This window comes from Neoarius graeffei, chromosome 19 (assembly GCF_027579695.1).
Source record: "Neoarius graeffei isolate fNeoGra1 chromosome 19, fNeoGra1.pri, whole genome shotgun sequence".
NCBI lineage: Eukaryota > Metazoa > Chordata > Actinopteri > Siluriformes > Ariidae > Neoarius > Neoarius graeffei.
The window spans coordinates 61,697,788-61,720,518 of record NC_083587.1 but is presented as its reverse complement, the minus strand read 5'-3'; the positions used below and the strand labels follow the sequence as shown (position 1 = coordinate 61,720,518).

At 42.2% G+C, this 22,731-nt stretch overlaps 1 protein-coding gene across 4 annotated transcripts in view; it reads left to right on the top strand.

Moving 5' to 3' along the window:
• The first annotated feature begins 415 nt into the window (after positions 1-415).
• Positions 416-22,731, top strand: part of slc25a32b (solute carrier family 25 member 32b) — a 28,246-nt gene continuing 5,930 nt past the window's right edge. The window contains exons 1-7 of one of the 4 annotated variants that reach the window (XM_060900978.1): positions 416-510; positions 4,062-4,277; positions 7,083-7,233; positions 7,332-7,417; positions 8,265-8,419; positions 14,987-15,100; positions 15,200-15,345. In XM_060900978.1, coding sequence (XP_060756961.1) covers positions 4,070-4,277; positions 7,083-7,233; positions 7,332-7,417; positions 8,265-8,419; positions 14,987-15,100; positions 15,200-15,345 — 860 coding nt within the window. In that variant the 5' untranslated portion in view covers positions 416-510; positions 4,062-4,069. Of the gene's footprint in view, positions 751-1,745; positions 1,924-4,061; positions 4,278-7,082; positions 7,234-7,331; positions 7,418-8,264; positions 8,420-14,986; positions 15,101-15,199; positions 15,346-22,731 lie in introns of those variants that run through there. The other 3 variants (XM_060900977.1, XM_060900976.1, XM_060900979.1) reach the window with 3 other exon arrangements.

Here is a 22,731-nt window from a genome sequence, read left to right as displayed (position 1 = left end):
TTATTTCATAGTTTTGATGAGTTCAGTATTGTTCTACAATGTAGTAAAAAAAATAAAAACATCGAATTTGAAGGTGTTTCCAAGCTTTTGACTGGTACTGTACTTGAAAAGAAAAGAAAAGAAAAAGTACTCTTAATATTAATTAACTACAGATGCGACTTTTAATTTGAAAAATTTCCCCTTGTCATTGATAACACTTCCGTGTTTGCTAACCTGAGTCGAGTTCCAAAATGGCGTCACATAGATACGAAGTGCACTACGTCGAGTGCAGAAGCCTATAAAATAAAAATTATTTTAAAAAGCTCATATATATATATATATATGGTTAGAACAGACGGATTTGGAGTAGTTTTTGAGGCTTTATGGCGCGACAGTAGATGGCTATATTATGCTGATTAAGCGTGCACTAGCCGTGAAACCCTTTATATGTAGGGCACCTAAGGAGGACATAGTGAGCTGTTTGGGATGCTGTCGAGCTAACTGAGACCATCGTGCTCGTGTTTCCAAAAGGTGGCTTTTTATAGCAGGTGATAAACAAACAAACAAAACAAATAGGATGAATATGGGTTAGATTAATAAACCCTTAAGGGTTTAAGTCGAGGTTTGTTTTTAATTAGACAGCAAGCTAATTAGCTAGGCTAGCAGGCTAGCTGTTACAGTGGCATGCAAAAGTTTGGGCACCCTTGCTGAAAATGTCTGTTAGTGTGAATAACTGAGCAGAAGATGAACTGATCACTAAAAGGCATAAAGGTAAAGACTAGACATTTCTTTTCAGTGTTTTTATGCAGGATCTGTGTATTATTTTTGTTTTGTACAATTGGAGAGTGGAAAAACAGAAAAGGCACACCATGCAAAAGTTTGGGCACCCCAATACTCAGGTTCTCAGGTAGCTTTTACCCAGGATCCAGACCTTCATTAGCTTCTAGAATAGAATAGAAGAATAGAATGCCTTTATTGTCACTATACACGTGTACAATGAGATTAAAGCATCTCCAATAACAGTGCAAACAGCGTAGAGAGAGGGAGAGAGGAAGGGGGGAAAAGATAATTATAGATAGAGCTGTGGCTTCAGTGTTTTCTCTTCTCTAGAAAAAAATTAAACCCCTTAATTCCAGGGAGTGAAAGTAGATGCTCTCAGGTGCATTTTCAGGGTCTCAGAGGTTTTCGATCCATGATTATAGGATAGATTTTCCCAGTGTTTCAATGATTTCTGACCTAAATAGTATTAATGTATACGCACTTGAAATTTCACCTTAAAAAGTTCAACATGCAAGTTAAAGTGTTTTGTTCTCGATTCCTGAGGTCTATGATCGACTGAAAATCTACAGGGATTCCTTAATTATCTCTGATCAAGTCGTGTTGTAACAAAAACGTGCATGAAAATAGGAACAGTGGTTTGCTCCGTCTTATGCAATCCAGTGAAGAGAATCGATCATCATGACCTCCTGTTGATCACAAAGGGATCCGAACCTAAGACCTCATCTCATCTCTAGCCGCTTTATCCTTCTACAGGGTCGCAGGCAAGCTGGAGCCTATCCCAGCTGACTACGGGCGAAAGGCGGGGTACACCCTGGACAAGTCGCCAGGTCATCACAGGGCTGACACATAGACACAGACAACCATTCACACTCACATTCACACCTACGCTCAATTTAGAGTCACCAGTTAACCTAACCTGCATGTCTTTGGACTGTGGGGGAAACCGGAACACCTGGAGGAAACCCACACGGACACGGGGAGAACATGCAAACTCCGCACAGAAAGGCCCTCGCCGGCCACAGGGCTCGAACCCGGACCTTCTTGCTGTGAGGCGACAGCGCTAACCACTACACCACTGTGCTGCCCCATGCTTATGATGATTATTTGAAATGATGCTGTATTTAACACATTTGGACAACTTCACTTCGTGAGTGTGTTTATACTGTAAGTACATAATCTTTCTGCAAACCCAAACTAATGAATTAAGTTTTCTGCTCCTTTAAAGCAGGTTAATTCTCCTCGGCTTTTGCTTGGCCCAGTGTTGGGCGACCCTCTCATCGTCCATCTCGCTGTCATCCATGCTGATGTGGATCAAATTGTCCAGCGAGTGCTTTTCGAGCCAGTCGCTGTGATCAAAATTGACGATGTTTTCGTTGTCGTGACAGTTGTCCGGTTTTGTCCGCCATCACTCACGTAGGTTTGTTGACATTTAGTGAACCAATCTTTGATCGAAGCCATAATGATAATAGACGAGGTCAAACTTCCGTGATTAAAATCAGTCGGCTTTGTCCGTCTGGTGGGGGACGACATCGGCAGCCAATGAGATCGCTTATAATGAATCGGAAAATTCCGGGATGTCTGACGTTTTCTTTCGATATTTTTATTGGACGGTTTATACACGTGATCTTGACACAGCCAACAGATTACAGTTTGTTTATATCATACCACGCGGACATATTACTTTGGCAGAATCAACATGAACGTTGGAAAAAAAGAGCGCTTGTTTAACACCAATCAATCAATCAATATGTAAATGGATCCGTTATTTGCTCTCCTATGTATCGAGTTACTTGTGGGTAGGAAATTTAACGTATCGGTATAAACCTAAGCGTATCGGATTTTAACCAAAGCAACTAAGTGTATCGGCAGGCAGAGCAAGCGTATCGGGCCCGATACGCTAAAACGCTTTGGGGAAAACCATGGGCTTGTTCAAATTCTTCGTCAGATGATGCAGATTTCAAAGCTGTATAAATTCTCGGACTCCTCAAACTTGTCCCTAAAATCAACAGCCATGGGCTCCTCTAAGCAACTCCCTCGCATTCTGAATAATCAAGTAATTGATGCTCACAAAGCAGGAGAAGGCTACAAGAACGTAGCAAAGTGTTTTCAGGTAGCCGTTTCCTCAGATTGTCATGTTATTAAGAAATGGCAGTTCACAGAAACAGTGGAGATCAAGGTGAGTTCTGGAAGATGAAGAAAACTTTCTGAAAGAACTGCTCGTTGGATTGCTAGAAAGGCAAATAAAACCCCCTGTTTGACTGCAAAAGACCTTCAGAAAGATTTAGCAGACCCTGGAGTGGTGGTGCACTGTTATACTATGCAGCGCCACCTGAACAAATATGACCTTCATGGAAGTCATCAGAAGAAAACCTTTCCTGCGTCCTCGCCACAAAATTCAGCGTCTGAAGTTTGCAAATGAACATCTAAGCAAGCCTGATGCATTTTGGAAACAAGTCCTGTGGACTGATGAAATCAAAATAGAACTTTTTGGCCATAATGTGCAAAGGTATGTTTTGGAGAAAAAAGGGTGCCAAATTCCAGGAAAAGAACACCTCTCCAACTCTGAAGCATGGGTGTGGATCGATCATGCTTTGGGGTTGTGTTGCAGCCAGTGGCACAGGGCACATTTCATTGGTCGAGGGAAGCATGGATTCGAATAAATACCAGCAAATTCTGGAAGCAAACATCACACCATCTGTAAAAAAGTTGAAGTTAAAAGGAGGACGGGTCCTACAATAAGACGATGATCCAAAACACACCTCAAAATCTACAATGGAATACCTCAAGAGGCACAAGCTGAAGGTTTTGCCCGGGCCCTCACAGTCCCCTGACCTAAACATCATTGAAAATCTGTGGATAGATCTCAAAAGAGCAGAGCAGTGCATGCAAGACAGCCCAGGAAACTTGTAGAACTGGAAGCGTTTTGCAAGGACTAATGTGCGAAAATCCCCCAGGTAAGAACTGAAAGATTAGCTGGCTACAAAAAGTGTTTACAAGCTGTGATACTTGCCAAACTGGGTGTTACTAAGTCCTGACCATGTCAGGTGCCCAAACTTTTGCTTCAGATCCTTTTCATTTTTTTGGTATTTTACACCTGTAAATGATGGAAATAAAAATGTAATCTTGCGGAAAATATTAAAGAAATGTCTCGTCTTTACCTTTATGCCTTTTGGTGATCAGTTCATCTTCCGCTCACTTAACTATTCACAGTAACAGACATTTTCAGCAAGGGTGCCCAAACTTTTGCATGCCACTGTAGGTGTGTAGTGTATGTGACTGCTGTGTGTCTCGTGCTGCTGCAGGTGACAGCATGAGCTCGAGCTCCGGACAGGGACAGGAAGCCGCCGGGGCGCTCGCGGTCACCGCTGAGTCTCGGGTTCGAGGCGTCTCGGTGACGAGGAACATCCGGGGACTCTTCAGCCACGTGCGGGTTGAAAACCTGGTGGCTGGGCTGAGTGGAGGTGTGGCGTCCACTCTGGTGCTGCACCCACTGGACCTGGTGAAAGTCAGGTTTGCAGGTAAAGAGAGTCAGTCTGTCCCTCTTCCCCCTCCCCCCACACACACCTGGGTGCAGATGTGCACCACAGATATAGTTCCAGAAAGTCTAGTAGCTAACACGTGCTCAAAAAATTCACCCCAAGATGACTTTTTTTTTTCCTCTGCTCTCCTCTCCCTTATTTTCCCTGCTTGTGCTCCTTTGTCTCGTCTGTCTGTACTTTTGAGAGACTCTCTCCGCACTGCTCTCTAAACTAAAAATCATGGAATTGATAAACTGGTCTCCTCACGAAATTGACACAGTTTTCTCGATGAGAAGCCTGGGTTTGGGGGAACCTGCCGGAACGTTCGCGGCTGGCTACACGATGGATGCGTGGGAGAGGTGGTGGGTCATGTGCCTGGCGGTTCTTTCTGTGGAGGACATTGAAGACATCTACCTATTCGGAACCATGATTACAGGTCTTTTGCTGATTGGATTAGGCATTGCCCTGGTTTATCGAGGAAATCAGGAAACGGTGACCGCTGTTCAAAGCCCCATAAAGCTGCCCGACATGATTGAAGTGGTGGGCAGAGCTGTCGGCACTCAGACTGTGGCTATTCAGAACTTGAACCGCAACATGGATGACATCATGGAGAAGCTTTCTGCTTTGCAAAGGAAATGGATTGATTCGGAGACCAGAATGGACAGAGTGGTCGTGTAAAAGAATGCGTCTACTTGCCCCAAGACCAAACAATCCCAATCTTATCTGCTTTCGGCTCCCTCAGACAGCACTGGCCTCGGCCAAGGCCGTTGCTGGGACAACATCTCCCCCTGAAGGTGACTGCTGTGAGACGCTCTCGTATTCCTCTTCCCGCGGTCGCCGCTACCCCCAGTGTGACAAGCGGGTGCGTGACCAGCGCCATCATGGCTGCAGGAGCAGACGGCTGCTTGCTTGCGCTGGGTTACCTCTACCTCCACCCCCTCAAGTCCCGAGTCTTCATGTTGTAAAGTGTACTTGTGTTATTTTGTGCTTATGTGCTGAGGTGTGTGTTTTTTTTTTTTTTTTTTTTTTTTTAAATATATAAATGTTCCCACACTGTACTCCTCACAGGAGCATAGTGTTGTTTTTTTTTTTTTTTCTTCTCCTCCCCTTTCCTCATGTACTGGCTTTTTTTTTTTTTTTTTTCTTTTCATCCCTGTCTTCCTGTCCTGTCTACTCCCCCTCTGTCAAGTGTGTGTGTGTAAGGACAGGTTGATGGTCAATTTTGCTGGTACTTGTGACTAGTGATGATAAAGGATTTCAATCATTCACATACCTCATGAATATGCAAATGACGCTCACGATGGCATTTGCATATTCATGAGACCATCATGTATGTTGTATGAAGATAGAAGGAAGATCTAGAAATGAACCACTGTGTGTCAGAAAACTAATGTGACTTCCTGTTCTTTTCTCACTCCAGAGTTGATGAGTTCCCTAGAACAGCGTGAGCAAAAATGTTTTATTCCTCTTAGTGTATATCCAGTGCTGTAGTCGAGTCACAAAACCTCGAGTCGGAGTTCAGTCTCTAGTCCCGAGTGTTCAAGTCATTAAAAAAAAAAATTAGAGTCCGAGAACAAACCTCCAACCGCGCCGCGTGACGGTGGCTGTTTTAGCGCCATTAACGTTAGTTTGCTCTTGAAAGAAAGAACTTTATTCATCACACGCTTGTGAAATTCCTCTCTGCATTTAACCTATCTGAAGCAGTGCGCGCGCACACATACCCAGAGCAGCCATGCTAACAGCGCCCGGGCAGGGAGCAGTTAGGAGTTTGGTGCCTCGTTCAACAGCACCTCAGCCCAAGGCCGTCCCATATTAACCTAACCTGCATGTCTTTGGACTGTGGGGGAAACCGGAGCACCCGGAGGAAACCCACGCGGACACAGGGAGACTCCATACAGAAAGGCCCCCGCCGGCCACTCCTTCAGCGCCGTTAACGTTATTTTGTTCCTGAACATGACGTATGAACAGGTGAACGTGCTTCTCTTTGTCAGGGAGTGTGAAGTATTCGGTCAGAGATGGTTAGGAGACGTGCAGAAGGTGTGTTTTTATTTATACAAGTGAAGACGGTAAACAATCCAGAACGACAGGCAAAATTGTAAAACGGTGAAACAGGCAGTAAGTCAAGCAAGGCACAAACAGGCTGTCATAGACTCGGCAGGATCAAAGATGAGAAACAGGAAATCAGGAAACCAAACAAAGAAATAAGGCTCAGTAATGTATCAGCAACACAACAATACTTCGCAAAGTAAGTGTTTTTTCACAGTTTTTATATTGGCACGCTGATTGCGCCTTGATTCTGTGCGGGTACGAGTCATTTATGGCGTGCGCGAGAGTCCGCTTGGCGTGTGCGCTGTCCAGAGCACGCCCAAGAGTCTATCTGATGCCTGCATCAAGGCGCACAGGTGTGACACTCTTGCATGAAACCAGTACAAAAATTAATGTAGATATAAATATCTTATATTATTATGGCATGCTACAAAAAATAAAGAAAAAATCCGAGTCTCCAATTTACAAGTCTGAATGCAGTTAATGCACGAGTCCAAGTCAAATCACAAGTCCTTAAAATTAGGGCACGAGTCGGACTCAAGTCTGAGTCCTGGACTCGAGTACTACAAGGCTACAAGCAATTTCCTTGCGAGCAATTGCACATTTTTGTTTATTAATAAACATTCTGTTCTTTTAATCTGGTTAATTTATGCAAAAATATCACTGGCCAATCACAGACTGTGATTCCAGTAAGTAATTTTCTGAAGCCCTGGTGTGGATCACTTCCTGTTTTTTCCGTCTTTTATCCTCCCCGTACAGTGAGCGACGGCTTGGAGCTGAGGCCAAAGTACTACAGCGTCTGGCACTGCATGAGGAGCATCTGGAAACAGGAAGGACTTCGCGGCTTGTACCAGGGGGTCACCCCGAACGTCTGGGGCGCCGGAGCTTCATGGGGTCTTTATTTCTTCTTGTAAGTACTTGTATTTTTATTTATCTATTTTTTAAATTACAACTTTACTGTATGTGCTGGTTTTAATAACCCTTTTTATTTAATTTTTAAAAAATAAGTTATAGTGCCATCAAGGCGTATGTCCAGGAGGGCCGTCAGACGGAGCTGAGTCCCAAGGAGCACTTGGTGTCTGCAGCACAAGCAGGTCTGTTCTGCTCGTATCTGATACACGCACACAGCTTTATCCTGACAGGGAAGCACGGTGGTGGTAGCGTCTCACAGAGCTGCTTTTCATTAGCAGGGACGGGGGAACTGGTCAAGGATGAAGGCAAGATGGATGAAGCCAAATACTGGGTACAATCCTCATAGAAGTGAAAGTTTTTCTAAATTGCTGTTCGTTGGTGTTCTCCTGACGACGCTTGAGCAGTTTTATATCTGTTAAATAACGTATCGTTAGTATCAAAGGTTTTTTTTTTTTTTTTTTTTAATACAGTTGACGCGGAAATTGCTAGAGGCTTTAAATAAGGTTATGAGATTGCTTCACTCCGGCTCATCCAACATAAGGAGCGACCCCACGGGATGCCACGACTTACAAATCTCCTCTCATCTCATTATCTCTAGCCGCTTTATCCTGTTCTACAGGGTCGCAGGCAAGCTGGAGCCTATCCCAGCTGACTACGGGTGAAAGGCGGGGTACACCCTGGACAAGTCGCCAGGTCATCACAGGGCTGACACATAGACACAGACAACCGTTCACGGTCAGTTTAGAGTCACCAATTTAGAGCACCCGGAGGAAACCCACACGGACATGGGGAGAACATGCAAACTCCGCACAGAAAGGCCCCCGCCGGCCACGGGGCTCGAACCCGGACCTTCTTGCTGTGAGGCGACAGCGCTAACCACTACACCACCGTGCCGCCCGACTTACAAATCATGTGACATTAAATAAAGCTTAATGGTTATTGATTTGGCCTGCAGAGATGCTGAGTCTTTCTTTTATTTATTTATTTATTTTTTTAAAATTAATGTTTAGAGTTGTTGCTGTTTTACAGGAGCCATGACTCTCTGCATCACGAACCCGATCTGGGTGACAAAAACACGCCTGGTTCTGCAGTACAGCACCGATCCAAGCCAGAAGCTCTACAGGGGCATGGTGGACGCGCTGGTGAAGATATACCGTCAGGAAGGAGTAGCCGGTCTCTATCGGGTAGGACGTGGTGGATATCGGGGTGGACATTTTTCACCGTATGAGCAACGTGACACACTTTTTCAAAGAGAACCATGTTAAATGCAGCAGCAGGGAAAGGGTTAAGTTATTTGGTTTCGGGTTTCCGAGTCGTGAAGCTTCACCCAACCCTCAGAAGAAATCTTGGAGGAAACGCATGCATATGTTCGCTCTCAAATTACCCTCTTGGCAGCTGTCATGAGAGAACTTCAAAACGGGGGGAAAAATTATTTGCTTCAGGACATTCCAGATTAATGAAATTGGGGAAAAAAATATAGATGCTCTTTAAAGAAGTCGAAAATGTATCTTCCGTAGGGCTGGGCGATATGATGCGGTACACTTTTCAAAAGACCATGAACTGTCAGTGGTTTGACAACTCCATTGTTACTGACTGAAGGTTAACACCCCCCCCCCCCCCCCCCCCCTTATTTATTGATTTTTTTTTTTTTTTATTTTATTTTATTATTATTTTTGTGTGTGTGATGACAGTTGGCTCACAATGGTCAGCTCAAAGAGTTGACTCCTCCATGAATGACTCCTTACCATGTATTTTTAGATGTTGGTCATGCAAAAGTAACAGCATTGCTTACATCTTTGTGTGTTAAAATAATTAAAAAAAAAAAAAAACCCTGAAATGGCTTTTTTTTTTTTTTAAATAGTTGACTGTGTTCACCTAAAAGAATCGACTCAGTGAATCAACTCATTGTCACAAATGACACATCACCAATTTTTGGTAGATCTAGGTAATGCAAAAGTAAGAGCATTGCTTACATCTTAATAAAAAAACCCAAACAAACACACATAAACACCCCGAATTGCTCTTATGAAAGTTGGCTCAGTGTTCACCTAAAAGAATCGACTCGATGAATCAATTCATTGTCACAAAAGATGCATCGCTAATTTTTGGTAGATGGTGGTAATGCAAAGGTAACAGCATTGTTTGTTTGCTTTTTAGATGGAAGCAAACGAAACACAAGTGTTGCCAGGCAAAACAAACCTCCCCCGGTAGCACTTATGATGACTATGAAGGAGGATATATCACAAAAAAAATAGGTGCCCTATGGGTACATGTGGCTACCGCTTATAAATAGTTTTCTGACCCCATGTCCATACAGTAAATATAGTGTGTGTGTGTATATATATATTTGACGCAGTAGCCACAAAAATGAAGCGTAATCCAAAAATGAACAATTAAAAAAATCACAGAAGTAAAATATACCAAGTGTCTGTACTTTTATATTATTCTACTCTTACAGTTTTCAAAACTGAAACCTCCAAACCGAGGCTGATATATGCATGCGTGCGCTGTCGCCACGACCGAAACTCTTATTTCCCGGAAATGGCCCGGCGCTAGAGCTCAGTGGAACACGCGTTCCCTCTGTAATGAGCATAAACATGTCTGAAAGCGATTTCTTTAGTCCATTTATTTTGAATGGTGAACCAAATTGTATACACTCACCAGCCATTTTAATAGGAACACGTGGATGTGCAGTCTTACATCCTTATGTAGTGGTTAGCGTCTCTCTATGAGGCAGTAGACACAACAAAAACAGCTTTGACCTTTTTGGTGACCTTGACCAGATGACCCTCAAAATGTTGGAGGTTCTATATGATGCCATGTACACACGTAGCCGGGTATTTTTAAAACCGAACATTTTCCCCCCCTCCGTTTATAAAAATGTTTTATCCACACCACCTCGTCTTCGAAAAAAATCCCTTCCACACATAACCGAACATCTGCGTTTTCAATCACATTCATAAGCATTCCAAACCTGTAGATGGCATTATTTTCCCAAATCCTCCCCCCTAATCACATCGCCTGTGCTCTTGGAGCAGTAGTTGGGCTTCTAAAATTAAACATGTAAATAGCACCTGCACAATAATTAACGCTTTCAAGGCACTACTCCGATCCATTACTCTTTAGCTAGCCGCACACTACGCCGATTTTCAGCGTACCGAGCCAACTGAAGTCGCGAGTCAGGCGTAAAGACTAGTTTTCGATGGTGCCGACTCATCTCACAGCCGATTCGAAAAACTAATCAGGAGCCAGACTGATCGGCGAGAGTCGCTAGCAATAGCCAATCATATCTTTCGCATATAACACGTGACATCATTAAACACAATTTCTAGCGCGAGAAATACGTGTTGGTAGCACCTAATGCAGGTATATACTGTAATTCCATAGACTGAAGCTTTATCCATAGACACAGTGGGCTGGAAAGCCACTCTGCTCAAGTTGTGTGGCTGAATTCCAAATTGCTTTAACTCCCCTATATAAGTGCACTATTTAAGGTTGGGAATAATAGCTCATGCAGCCTAGATAGTGCGCTACATATTCCGTGTTGTGTCATTTGTAATTCAGCCTGTAGCATCTTCAAGTGTTGGATTTAACAGTAACGATATCCAATAGCCAATCACAAAGCTATTAAGTTGTCACGTGTCGCTTCAATCGCGACTGCACTCGTCAACAGTCAGGGGATATGTGCGTGCCCTGTCGGGAGTCGGCTCTGAAATGGGTCGGTTCGGTACCGCGTGGATCGCCGTGGTGTGCGGCTAGCTTAAGTCCATGCTTAATCTGGCTTCTGCAGTAAACAAAGGTTGCACGTTTGACGTCAGGGCAGATTTGTTGTCATTTTTTTTGGCGCAGATTGTGACGTTCTAAAACGCAAAACTCCGGTTATCTCTGTCTACACAAAAAGGCATACACGGAGTTTTCAAAAATCTTCACTTTGCCCGGAGTTTTTTTTAAATATTCGTTTTTGATGTGTTTTCATGTGGATGACAGGCCAAAACGTAGAAAAATATCTTCGATTTAGCAGATACCCGGCTACGTATGGACGGGGTCTCAGACCAGTGCCCATCTATCCTGGAAGTTTCATGAAGATTGATCCAGCCGTTTTCCTGTAATATCGTTAACAAAAAAACAAAGAAACCTGACTGAAAACAATACCTCGCCCAACTTACTCCATAGCAGGCGAGGTGGTAAAAAAAACAAAAAACACCCACCCAAAATGGCCTTTATATGAATGTCGATTCTGTGTTCACCTAAGAGTCGACTCAGTGAATCAACTCATTGTCACAAATGACACATTGCGAATTTTTGTTAGATGATGGTAATGTAAAAGTAACAGCATTGCTTCCATCTAAAAAAAAAACCCACCGGAAAAGACTTTTATAGGAGAGTCGATTCAGTGCTCACCTAAAAGAGTCGACTCAATGAATCAAGTCATTTGTCAGAAACGACACATCACTCATTTTTTGGTAGATGGTGGTAATGTAAAAGCAACAGCATTGCTTCCAACTAGAGGTCTGCGCAGGACAGAATTTTCAGTCCCGCTCCCGCATTGTGCAGTCCTGCTCCCGCAAAGAATTATGATTTTCAGTCCCGCTCCCGCCCGCGCCTGCCATATTTTGTCCCTCTCCCGCCCGCAAATCACGCATGATGCAGATGTTCGAGTTATTTCTCATGAAAGTTCTTGTCATTGGCTTGGGGAATTAAACATGCTGAGCTTAGCTGAGCTCTCCACTGACCGATCCTTCACCTAGCGCACGTAGCGAGGGTGCGCGTTGCCAGGCGGCATGCGCAGCTGAGGCTTTACAGAGATACCCAACACACCTACCAAAATCTACAGTGGATATTAAGAATATTGTACATTGCACATAGCTTATATGTCACTCCTCACATTTACATTCTAGGAAATACAAGTAGGCCTATAAGAAATTAATATAATTTAAAGACACAGCATGATGGTGCCCCGCCCCCTACTTTGAGTGGATTTGAGCATAAATATCTACAGCTCACGTTTAGGGGTGCGTTTCCCAAACAACCAACCAAGTTAGCATTAAACCAATATGGTACGATGCAAGCTTGAACTAACTAACATCCAAAAAACGACTGTTTCCCAAAGCTGTAGTACCAACTTGGTCTGAACCAAGTTGATTTGAACCAACACAGTTCAAACCACGATGTTTTCAGATGTGTCCGGATGGTCTCGTTTATTGTCGGAATTCAGAGAAACAACCCGAAGTTGGCTGACAGTGCGAACGGCATTTCACCATTAAATGACCGTTAAGCCAAATTTGGTGCATCCATAATCTTCCCCTGATGCTTGCAACTTGGTGTAGATGTTCATTTAGACTAATATAAAATTGCAGTACCCCTCATTTGGAAATCACGTGTAAGCAAAAGGCATCTCCATAAATTAAAGCATCATATACTAGTTTTGGCTATAAGGCTATTTGCGCTGATTAAAAATAGCTAAGCAAACTGCTGTGAGATGGTACAGATAACGTTATGTAGATCTACGTGTTGTGTATTTATAGGTGGCATTGTTAGGTTTATTGTAAGTTTATTGTTTAGACTCTGACATTCTGCTGACACATTCCAAGTTGAGTGCTGCATGCGCTCATGATTGACAGCTCTCGATTTGATTGACAGCTCTCGCTTTGCGCACTCGCACTCCCACTTCCGAGTCTGTGGCGTTATGATTCCAACCGCGATTTCATTCTCCTCTCATGTGAAGTGTTGCGCAACCACAACCAGCTCCTCAGATTATACACTGATTATATATGATGGACATAAATTAATAATTTATAAATTTTATTTTAAACACGTTTTTAGTTAGCGGGACTGCAGCTTATCACCTCTCCCGCCCACTCCCGCATTGTGCACTCCCCCTCCTGCCCGCGCCCACAATGAGCTTTCAAAATTTGTCCCGCGTCGCACTGCTTTGCATCGGGTCCCGCGGGAGTGCAGGGCTCTACTTCCAACTTTAAAAAAAAAAAAAAAAAACACCCAAAATGGCTCTTATACGAGAGTTGACTCAGTATTCACCTAAAAGAGTCGACTCAATGAATCAACTCATTGGTCACAAACAACACATCGCCAATTTTTGGTAGATCTTGGTAATCCAAAGGTAACAACATTGCTTATATCTTAATAAAAAAAAAAAACCACCCCAAATGGCTCTTATGAGAGTTGACTCGCTGTTCAGCTAAAAGAATCGACTAAGTGAATCAACTCTGTCAAAAACAACGCATCACTCATTTTTTGGTAGATGATGGTAATGTAAAAGTAACAGCATTGCTTCCATCTTTAAAAAAAAAAAAAAAAACTTGAAAAGCCACCCAGCCAGCCAGAGCAGGACGGCCCCATGAGGACAGTTGAGGGTTATACCTGTTAAAACTGTTAATATTATAGTCAGGCTGTCTGTTGTTGCCCAAATGAGGATGGGTTCCCTTTTGAGTCTGGTTCCTCTCGAGGTTTCTTCCTCATGTCGTCTGAGGGAGTTTTTCCTTGCCACCGTCGCCACAGGCTTGCTCATTGGGGATAGATTAGGGATAAAATTAGCTCATGTTTTAAGTCGTTCAAATTCTGTAAAGCTGCTTTGCGACAATGTTTATTGTTAAAAGCGCTATACAAATAAACTTGATTTGATCTGAAAATACTTTTTTTATAGGAGAGTCGATTCAGTGCTCACCTAAGAGTCGACTCAATGAATCAAGTCATTGTCAAAAACGACACGTCACTCTTTCTTTTTTTTTTTTGGTAGATGGTGGTAATGTAAAAGTAACAGCATCGCTTACAGCTGAAAACATCACGCATGTGAGTCGGCGGTCAGTGTTTACTGAGAAGAGTCAAGTCAAAGAATTGACTTATCCATGAGTCATACATCACCATTTTTGCAGAGCAGGCAATGCAAAAATAACAGTATTGCTTGCATAAAAAAAACCCCAAACACCCCCAAAAAGGCTCATATACACAAGTCGACTCTCAAAGTTCACTGAAAAGTGTTGATACAAAGAACTGACTCATTTCATGAACAGCATCTCTTTCTTTTCAGTTACAGCATTTGTTTACGTCTTATAAAACCACCCTGAAATGGTTTATATATGAGTTCGCTCTCAAAATTCATCTAAAAGAGTCGATTCGGGATCGATTTGTTCCTGAACGACGCATTGCTTTACAGATGTAGGCAATGCAAAAAATATAACCACCCCCAAACGGTTTATACTGTACACACAAGTCAGCTCAGAACGTTCACGTAGAGGAGTCGACTCAAAGATTCAAGTCCTTCATGAACAACTTATCACAAACAACGAAGCGCAGTTCATTCAATTTGAGTCCGTTCAAAAATATATTTTGCTTCCGTCAATAAATATGGTCCTTGAGACACAGATATGATTTGATTCATTTCACTGACCGCAACATGCTGTTTGTTTTGTCCGAATGTGACTCCTTATGTGATTCTTTTAGCAAGTGTCTCTACGTTAAGTCATTTCAGGTAGATCATAGAATTTCCTTGAGTCAGCTTTGATGCTTGGAAGAAGATTGCTGTGATCTAAGCAGCTCCTTAGTTGAACTTCTGTCACTGACCACTGGGTGGTGCTCAAGCTCCAGAGAAAAACAAAAAAAGAAAAGAAGAGGAAAAAAAAAAACCTTGGCCTGACGCAGTACAATAGTTTTTCCAGCTCACTCAGTGTGTTAAATATCAGTAAGTCAGAGTTACCCTGTGGCTGAATTGGCTTTTTTTTTCCTCCTGTGCACAGGGCTTTGTTCCCGGCCTGTTCGGGACGTCTCATGGAGCTCTGCAGTTCATGGCGTATGAGGAACTGAAGAGAGACTACAACAAATACAGAAACAAGCATTCACATGCTAAACTGGCAAGTGCAAAAGAAACTGTGTTCAAGCAGTTTTCCAGCTGTCTGAAGAAATCCACCGTAACCACAGCTGTGATGTGATGTCGTCTCTTTCCTCTGCAGAATTCATTAGAGTACATTTCAATGGCAGCTGTGTCCAAGATCTTCGCCGTGGCCACCACGTACCCGTACCAGGTGATCCGAGCTCGCTTGCAGGATCAGCACACGCGCTACAACGGGGTGATAGACGTCATCCGGCGGACGTGGAGGTGAGACGACCGTAAAGTAAACCTGTTTGATTGGAATGAGAAGTTTTGGATTCTAGGAAGAGTCAACTCAAAGAATCGATTCGTTCATAAATGACACATCAAATTTTTTTTTTAGATGTAGGCAATGCAAAAGTAACGCAATTGTCTACAACCCTGATTCCAAAAAAGTTGGGACAAAGTACAAATTGTAAATAAAAACGGAATGCAATAATTTACAAATCTCAAAAACTGATATTGTATTCACAATAGAACATAGACAACATATCAAATGTCGAAAGTGAGACATTTTGAAATTTCATGCCAAATATTGGCTCATTTGAAATTTCATGACAGCAACACATCTCAAAAAAGTTGGGACAGGGGCAATAAGAGGCTGGAAAAGTTAAAGGAACAGCTGGAGGACCAAATTGCATCTCATTAGGTCAATTGGCAATAGGTCATTAACATGACTGGGTATAAAAAGAGCATCTTGGAGTGGCAGCGGCTCTCAGAAGTAAAGATGGGAAGAGGATCACCAATCCCCCTAATTCTGCGCCGACAAATAGTGGAGCAATATCAGAAAGGAGTTCGACAGTGTAAAATTGCAAAGAGTTTGAACATATCATCTACAGTGCATAATATCATCAAAAGATTCAGAGAATCTGGAAGAATCTCTGTGCGTAAGGGTCAAGGCCGGAAAACCATACTGGGTGCCCGTGATCTTCGGGCCCTTAGACGGCACTGCATCACATACAGGCATGCTTCTGTATTGGAAATCACAAAATGGGCTCAGGAATATTTCCAGAGAACATTATCTGTGAACACAATTCACCGTGCCATCCGCCGTTGCCAGCTAAAACTCTATAGTTCAAAGAAGAAGCCGTATCTAAACATGATCCAGAAGCGCAGACGTCTTCTCTGGGCCAAGGCTCATTTAAAATGGACTGTGGCAAAGTGGAAAACTGTTCTGTGGTCAGATTAATCAAAATTTGAAGTTCTTTATGGAAATCAGGGACGCCGTGTCATTCGGACTAAAGAGGAGAAGGGCGACCCGAGTTGTTATCAGCGTTCAGTTCAGAAGCCTGCATCTCTGATGGTATGGGGTTGCATTAGTGCGTGTGGCATGGGCAGCTTACACATCTGGAAAGACACCATCAATGCTGAAAGGTATATCCAGGTTCTAGAGCAACATATGCTCCCATCCAGACGACATCTCTTTCAGGGAAGACCTTGCATTTTCCAACATGACAATGCCAAACCACGTACTGCATCAATTACAGCATCATGGCTGCGTAGAAGAAGGGTCCGGGTACTGAACTGGCCAGCCTGCAGTCCAGATCTTTCACCCATAGAAAACATTTGGTGCATCATAAAACGGAAGATACGACAAAAAAGACGTAAGACAGTTGAGCAACTCGAATCCTACATTAGACAAGAATGGGTTAACATTCCTATCCCTAAACTTGAGCAACTTGTCTCCTCAGTCCCCAGACGTTTACAGACTGTTGTAAAGAGAAAAGGGGATGTCTCACAGTGGGAAACATGGCCTTGTCCCAACTTTTTTGAGATGTGTTGTTGTCATGAAATTTAAAATCACCTAATTTTTCTCTTTAAATGATACATTTTCTCAGTTTAAACATTTGATATGTCATCTATGTTCTATTCTGAATAAAATATGGAATTTTGAAACTTCCACATCATTGCATTCCGTTTTTATTGACAATTTGTACTTTGTCCCAACTTTTTTGGAATCGGGGTTGTATTTAAAAACAAAACCTTCTCTCAAACGGCTCATATGCACGAGGCCGCTCACAAAGTACACCTAAAAGAGTCGATTCAGAGTCTACTCATTTATAAACAGCACATCACAGTAGGGTCTTGGACGTCTCGGGACACCATGGAGGTGTTTCTCTGGAGACTTTGTGTTCTTTGCTTCATTTTTTTTTTCCACCACTGTGCAGTTCTTCAATTCCTCCTCATATATCGATGATGTTCAATACAGTATTTGGTCAATATTTTGCTTTCACAACCTCAGCGCCACCTCCAATATACATATTATTTTGAAAATGTAGGTAGTGCAAAAAATATATATCATGGTTTTCCCCAAAGCGTTTTAGCGTATCGGGCCCAATACACTTGCTCTGCCTGCCGATACGCTTAGTCACTTTAGTAAAAATCTGATACGCTTAGATTTATACCGATGCGTTAAATTTCCTACCCACAAGTAACTCGATACATAGGAGAGCAAAAACAGATCCATTTACATACTGATTGATTTGTGTTAAACAAGCGGTCTTTTTTTTTTTTTTTTTTTCCCCAATGTTCATGTTGATTCTGTCAAAGTAATATGTGACCCCTCACCGAATCCAGGGACACATGTCGGCCGAAACGAATCCGAGATAATCGCAAAAGAAGCATTTTTTTTTCGAAATTTGTGATTTTTGTTTTTTTCCATCATGTGCAAGTTGAGATCTTGAAGAATGCAATCAGTATTTCAGATAATAGATTGTTTTGTTGGAAAAGCATACATTTTTTGTTGCAAATTGTCTCGTTTTTGTCAGGACTGTAGCCTGCTGGGGGGTGTGGGTAAATTACCATATGGGCCATTCACATGATGATTTAAGTCTTTTTTTTTTTTTTTCCCGCGAATCAGCTGTATGATACGAGTTGAGCTCATGGCTACTTAACTGCATACAGGCGTGTGATTTCACTATAGAATGAGTTACTAAACAGAGCGCAGAGGAGCTGAAACACCGCGAAGCAAACAGACACACGGTATTTACATCGGAGATCACCATTTCTAGCAAAAAAAAACCCGCAACCTCGTTTTCCAGATTGAATGGAATACTTGAATGATCGGATGATACACGGACCGTTCTAGGATTACATTCCATCGGAGGCATTGGTGTGTGCAAGGCGCCGTTTCTCTTTCTGATGGGGTAAGTTTATTAATCTAAGGCTGTGTGGTTATTTTTGCATGTAACGGAGAGTGTTGTGGTTTGGTTAAGCCTAGGTCACAACCGGACGTACGATTTTTTTGGCCGTGCGATTTTTGGCGTTTCCCAAATCGCTGCTTTTTTTTTTTTTTTCCAATGGAGAAAGACGCGCGTTGGCCGTAAGTTTGTCTTGCAACCTGAAAAAAACGTAAGCGCCCGTAGAGTTTGTTTGACATGACAAAGAGCCTCTGCGGCTCGAAAATCAGCACATCACACGCGCGCTTGTGCGTTTTCATGCGCGCCCTCTGTGTTTCTTGCGTTTTTTTGCGTGTAGACCGGCTGTAGGAGCACATACAGCCGGTTGTGACGGAGGCTTTACATGAAACTAGTGTTGTGTTAGTTGTGTCATCATCGTGCTATCTTTCTTTCTTACGGTGTGAGTAATTTTTCAACCACAAAACATTAAAGTATACTTATTTTTGTACTTCATAATTGTGTTGGGCATACTTTGCATGGAAGGAAAATTGACGTGATCTTTGTTTACATGAAAGTAGTATCGTGCTAGCTCGTAGGGGGTAGGGCTTTCCTTAATGTCATGCAGATGAGCAGCATTATGTGCCCGCCCTGCACCGAGAGTAGCTGAGATGGAAAACTTTGAGGGCGATTTTCTCCCTTTCCTGTTTTAAGAGGTATACACTTTCAAAAGGCCACACATTCTTCAAATATTGTCAGATCTCCACATGGAAGGCATCATTGGAAAGCTTAGAAACTGCACTTTCTGAATCTGTCAATAACTCAAAATGCCCCCAGGCCGACGTGTGTCCCTGGATTCTGTGATTTGCCACATATGTCCACGTGGTATGATGTAAACAAACTGTAATCTGTTGGCTGTGTCAAGATCATGTGTTCAAACCGTCCAATAAAAATATCGAAAGAAAACGTCAGACATCCCGGAATTTTCCGATTCATTATAAGCGATCTCATTGGCTGCCGATGTCGTCCCCCACCAGACGGACAAAGCCGACTGATTTTAATCACAAAAGTTTGACCTCGTCTATTATCATTATGGCTTCGATCAAAGATTGGTTCACTAAATGTCAACAAACCCACGTGAGTGATGGCAGACAAAACCAGACAACTGTCACGACAACAAAACGTCGTCAATTTTGATCACAGCGACTGGCTCGAAAAGCACTCGCTGGACAATTTGATCCACATCAGCATGGATGACAGCGAGATGGACGATGAGAGGGTCGCCCAACACTGGGCCAAGCAAAAGCCGAGGAGAATTAATCTGCTTTAAAGGAGCAGAAAACTTAATTAATTAGTTTCAGTTTGCAGAAAGATTATGTACTTATAAACACTCTCACGAAGTGAAGTTGTCCAAATGTGTTAAATACAGCATCATTTCAAATAATAATCTTAAGCATTTTTGGCAGTGTGATGTCACTGGGATCCGTTTAACAAAAGACGGCTCCGGATTATTCTTTTGTTAAAGAACTGCCAAATACGCTTATCGTTATTATTCGAAATTATGCTATATTTGACACTAATTAACAAATTCTCTTCATGAATGTTTATAAGTACATAATCTTTCCGCAAACTTAAATGCATGAGTTAAGTTTTCCTTTAAATATGTTTTAATCTTAATCTAGTCCATTTAATAAAGTGCCAAACTTTATAATATGCAGTTGCCTTACTTTTCTTTTCAGTGTATCTTAGTTATACATACACTACCGTTCAAAAGTTTGGGGTCACCCAGACAATTTTGTGTTTTCCATGAAAAGTCACACTTTTATTTACCACCATAAGTTGTAAAATGAATAGAAAATATAGTCAAGACATTTTTCTGGCCATTTTGAGCATTTAATCGACCCCACAAATGTGATGCTCCAGAAACTCAATCTGCTCAAAGGAAGGTCAGTTTTATAGCTTCTCTAAAGAGCTCAACTGTTTTCAGCTGTGCTAACATGATTGTACAAGGGTTTTCTAATCATCCATTAGCCTTCTGAGGCAATGAGCAAACACATTGTACCATTAGAACACTGGAGTGAGAGTTGCTGGAAATGGGCCTCTATACACCTATGGAGATATTGCACCAAAAACCACACATTTGCAGCTAGAATGGTCATTTACCACATTAGCAATGTATAGAGTGGATTTCTGATTAGTTTAAAGTGATCTTCATTGAAAAGAACAGTGCTTTTCTTTCAGAAATAAGGACATTTCAAAGTGACCCCAAACTTTTGAACGGTAGTGTATATTACGGTAATTGTATCAGAAACATTCTAAATCAGGGGTATTCAATTAAGTCACTGAGGTCCAGTTATTAAATTTTGTCCAAGTAGAAGGTCCGACCTGAAGTCCAGCTTGTGTCTTATAGCCTTCCCCATGTCCACATTTTCATATGGGTTCAACAGTATTTATTGTTAATTTCCAATGCGGGAAATGAACTGAGTGCACAACTATCTCTTTTACCATAAATAAAAGTCGTCCCAGGAAAATAAATTCAAGGCCTTTATTTCAGATTAAAGAAAACCAAAACCTCAGAATAAAATAAAGTGCAAACAGAGTGGAATAACTCCCTTTTTCTCTTAAATTAAAGAGGTCCCAACCTGAAGAATTGAAGGCCTACACTTCAAGTAAAAAAGTCAACTCAGAAAACATTCACTAAAAAGTGCAAACAGAGCGTTGACTTAACATTTTCTCTTCTTTGTTCTTAAAATAAGGAGGTCCCAGCCTAAAAAATGAGGCCCTACTTTTCAAGAAAAAAAAGTCCACATCTTCAGAAAACAAGTGGCTTTTTGGAGGGGAAATGCAAACAGAACATTTTTCTTTGAACTTTTCTCTTTTAATTCTTCTTTTATTCTTCTTAATGAGAAAAATGGGCATGTGGCTGACCTGCCAGTAATTTAAGGCTACATCCACATGACAACGGCAACGAGATTAAAAAAAAATATATATTGCGTCCACATGGGCAACGGATCAGTAAAATATCAGGTACATATGGCAACGCAACGCTTGCTGAAAACGCTGCAATACACATGCCAGACCTCTGGGGCGCTGTAAGACGGTCCCATCGGAGACACCAGAATAATAGAAGAAGTAAGGATGCATGCGCATAAACTATTATGCGCGAGACTTCATATTAGCCACAAAGTCAGGAAAATCTGTTCGTAAAATTACATTATAATGACCAAATACAATGAAAAGTATTTTTCCAGTCTCACCTGTGAAAGGTAATCCCATGTGATCTCGTTTGGACGGCAAACCTGTTGGTACAGTTAAACGCAGCACATGAATGAGGCATCTTTATTCTCTGCTTTGCCCCATCCAATATGGCGGCGAGGATGACGTATGATTCTACCCAGAAGGCAGCGTCTTTAATGGTCCGGAATACAACCCCGATTCCAAAAAAGTTGGGACAAAGTACAAATTGTAAATAAAAACGGAATCCAATGATGTGGACGTTTCAAAATTCCACATTTTATTCAGAATAGAACATAGATGACATATCAAATGTTTAAACTGAGAAAATGTATCATTTAAAGAGAAAAATTAGGTGATTTTAAATTTCATGACAACAACACGTCTCAAAAAAGTTGGGACAAGGCCATGTTTCCCACTGTGAGACATCCCCTTTTCTCTTTACAACAGTCTGTAAACGTCTGGGGACTGAGGAGACAAGTTGCTCAAGTTTAGGGATAGGAATGTTAACCCATTCTTGTCTAATGTAGGATTCTAGTTGCTCAACTGTCTTGGGTCTTTTTTGTCGTATCTTCAGTTTTATGATGCGCCAAATGTTTTCTATGGGTGAAAGATCTGGACTGCAGGCTGGCGAGTTCAGTACCCGGACCCTTCTTCTACGCAGCCATGATGCTGTAATTGATGCAGTATGTGGTTTGGCATTGTCATGTTGGAAAATGCAAGGTCTTCCCTGAAAGAGACATCGTATGGATGGGAGCATATGTTGCTCTAGAACCTGCATATACCTTTCAGCACTGATGGTGTCTTTCCAGATGTGTAAGCTGCCCATGCCACACGCACTAATGCAACCCCATACCATCAGAGATGCAGGCTTCTGAACTGAGCGCTGATAACAACTTGGGTCGTCCTTCTCCTCTTTAGTCCGAATGACACGGCGTCCCTGATTTCCATAAAGAACTTCAAATTTTGATTCGTTTGACCACAGAACAGTTTTCCACTTTGCCACAGTCCATTTTAAATGAGCCTTGGCCCAGAGAAGACGTCTGCGCTTCTGGATTATGTTTAGATACGGCTTCTTCTTTGAACTATAGAGTTTTAGCTGGCAACGGCGGATGGCACGGTGAATTGTGTTCACAGATAATGTTCTCTGGAAATATTCCTGAGCCCATTTTGTGATTTCCAATACAGAAGCATGCCTGTATGTGATGCAGTGCCATCTAAGGGCCCAAAGATCACGGGCACCCAGTATGGTTTTCCGGCCTTG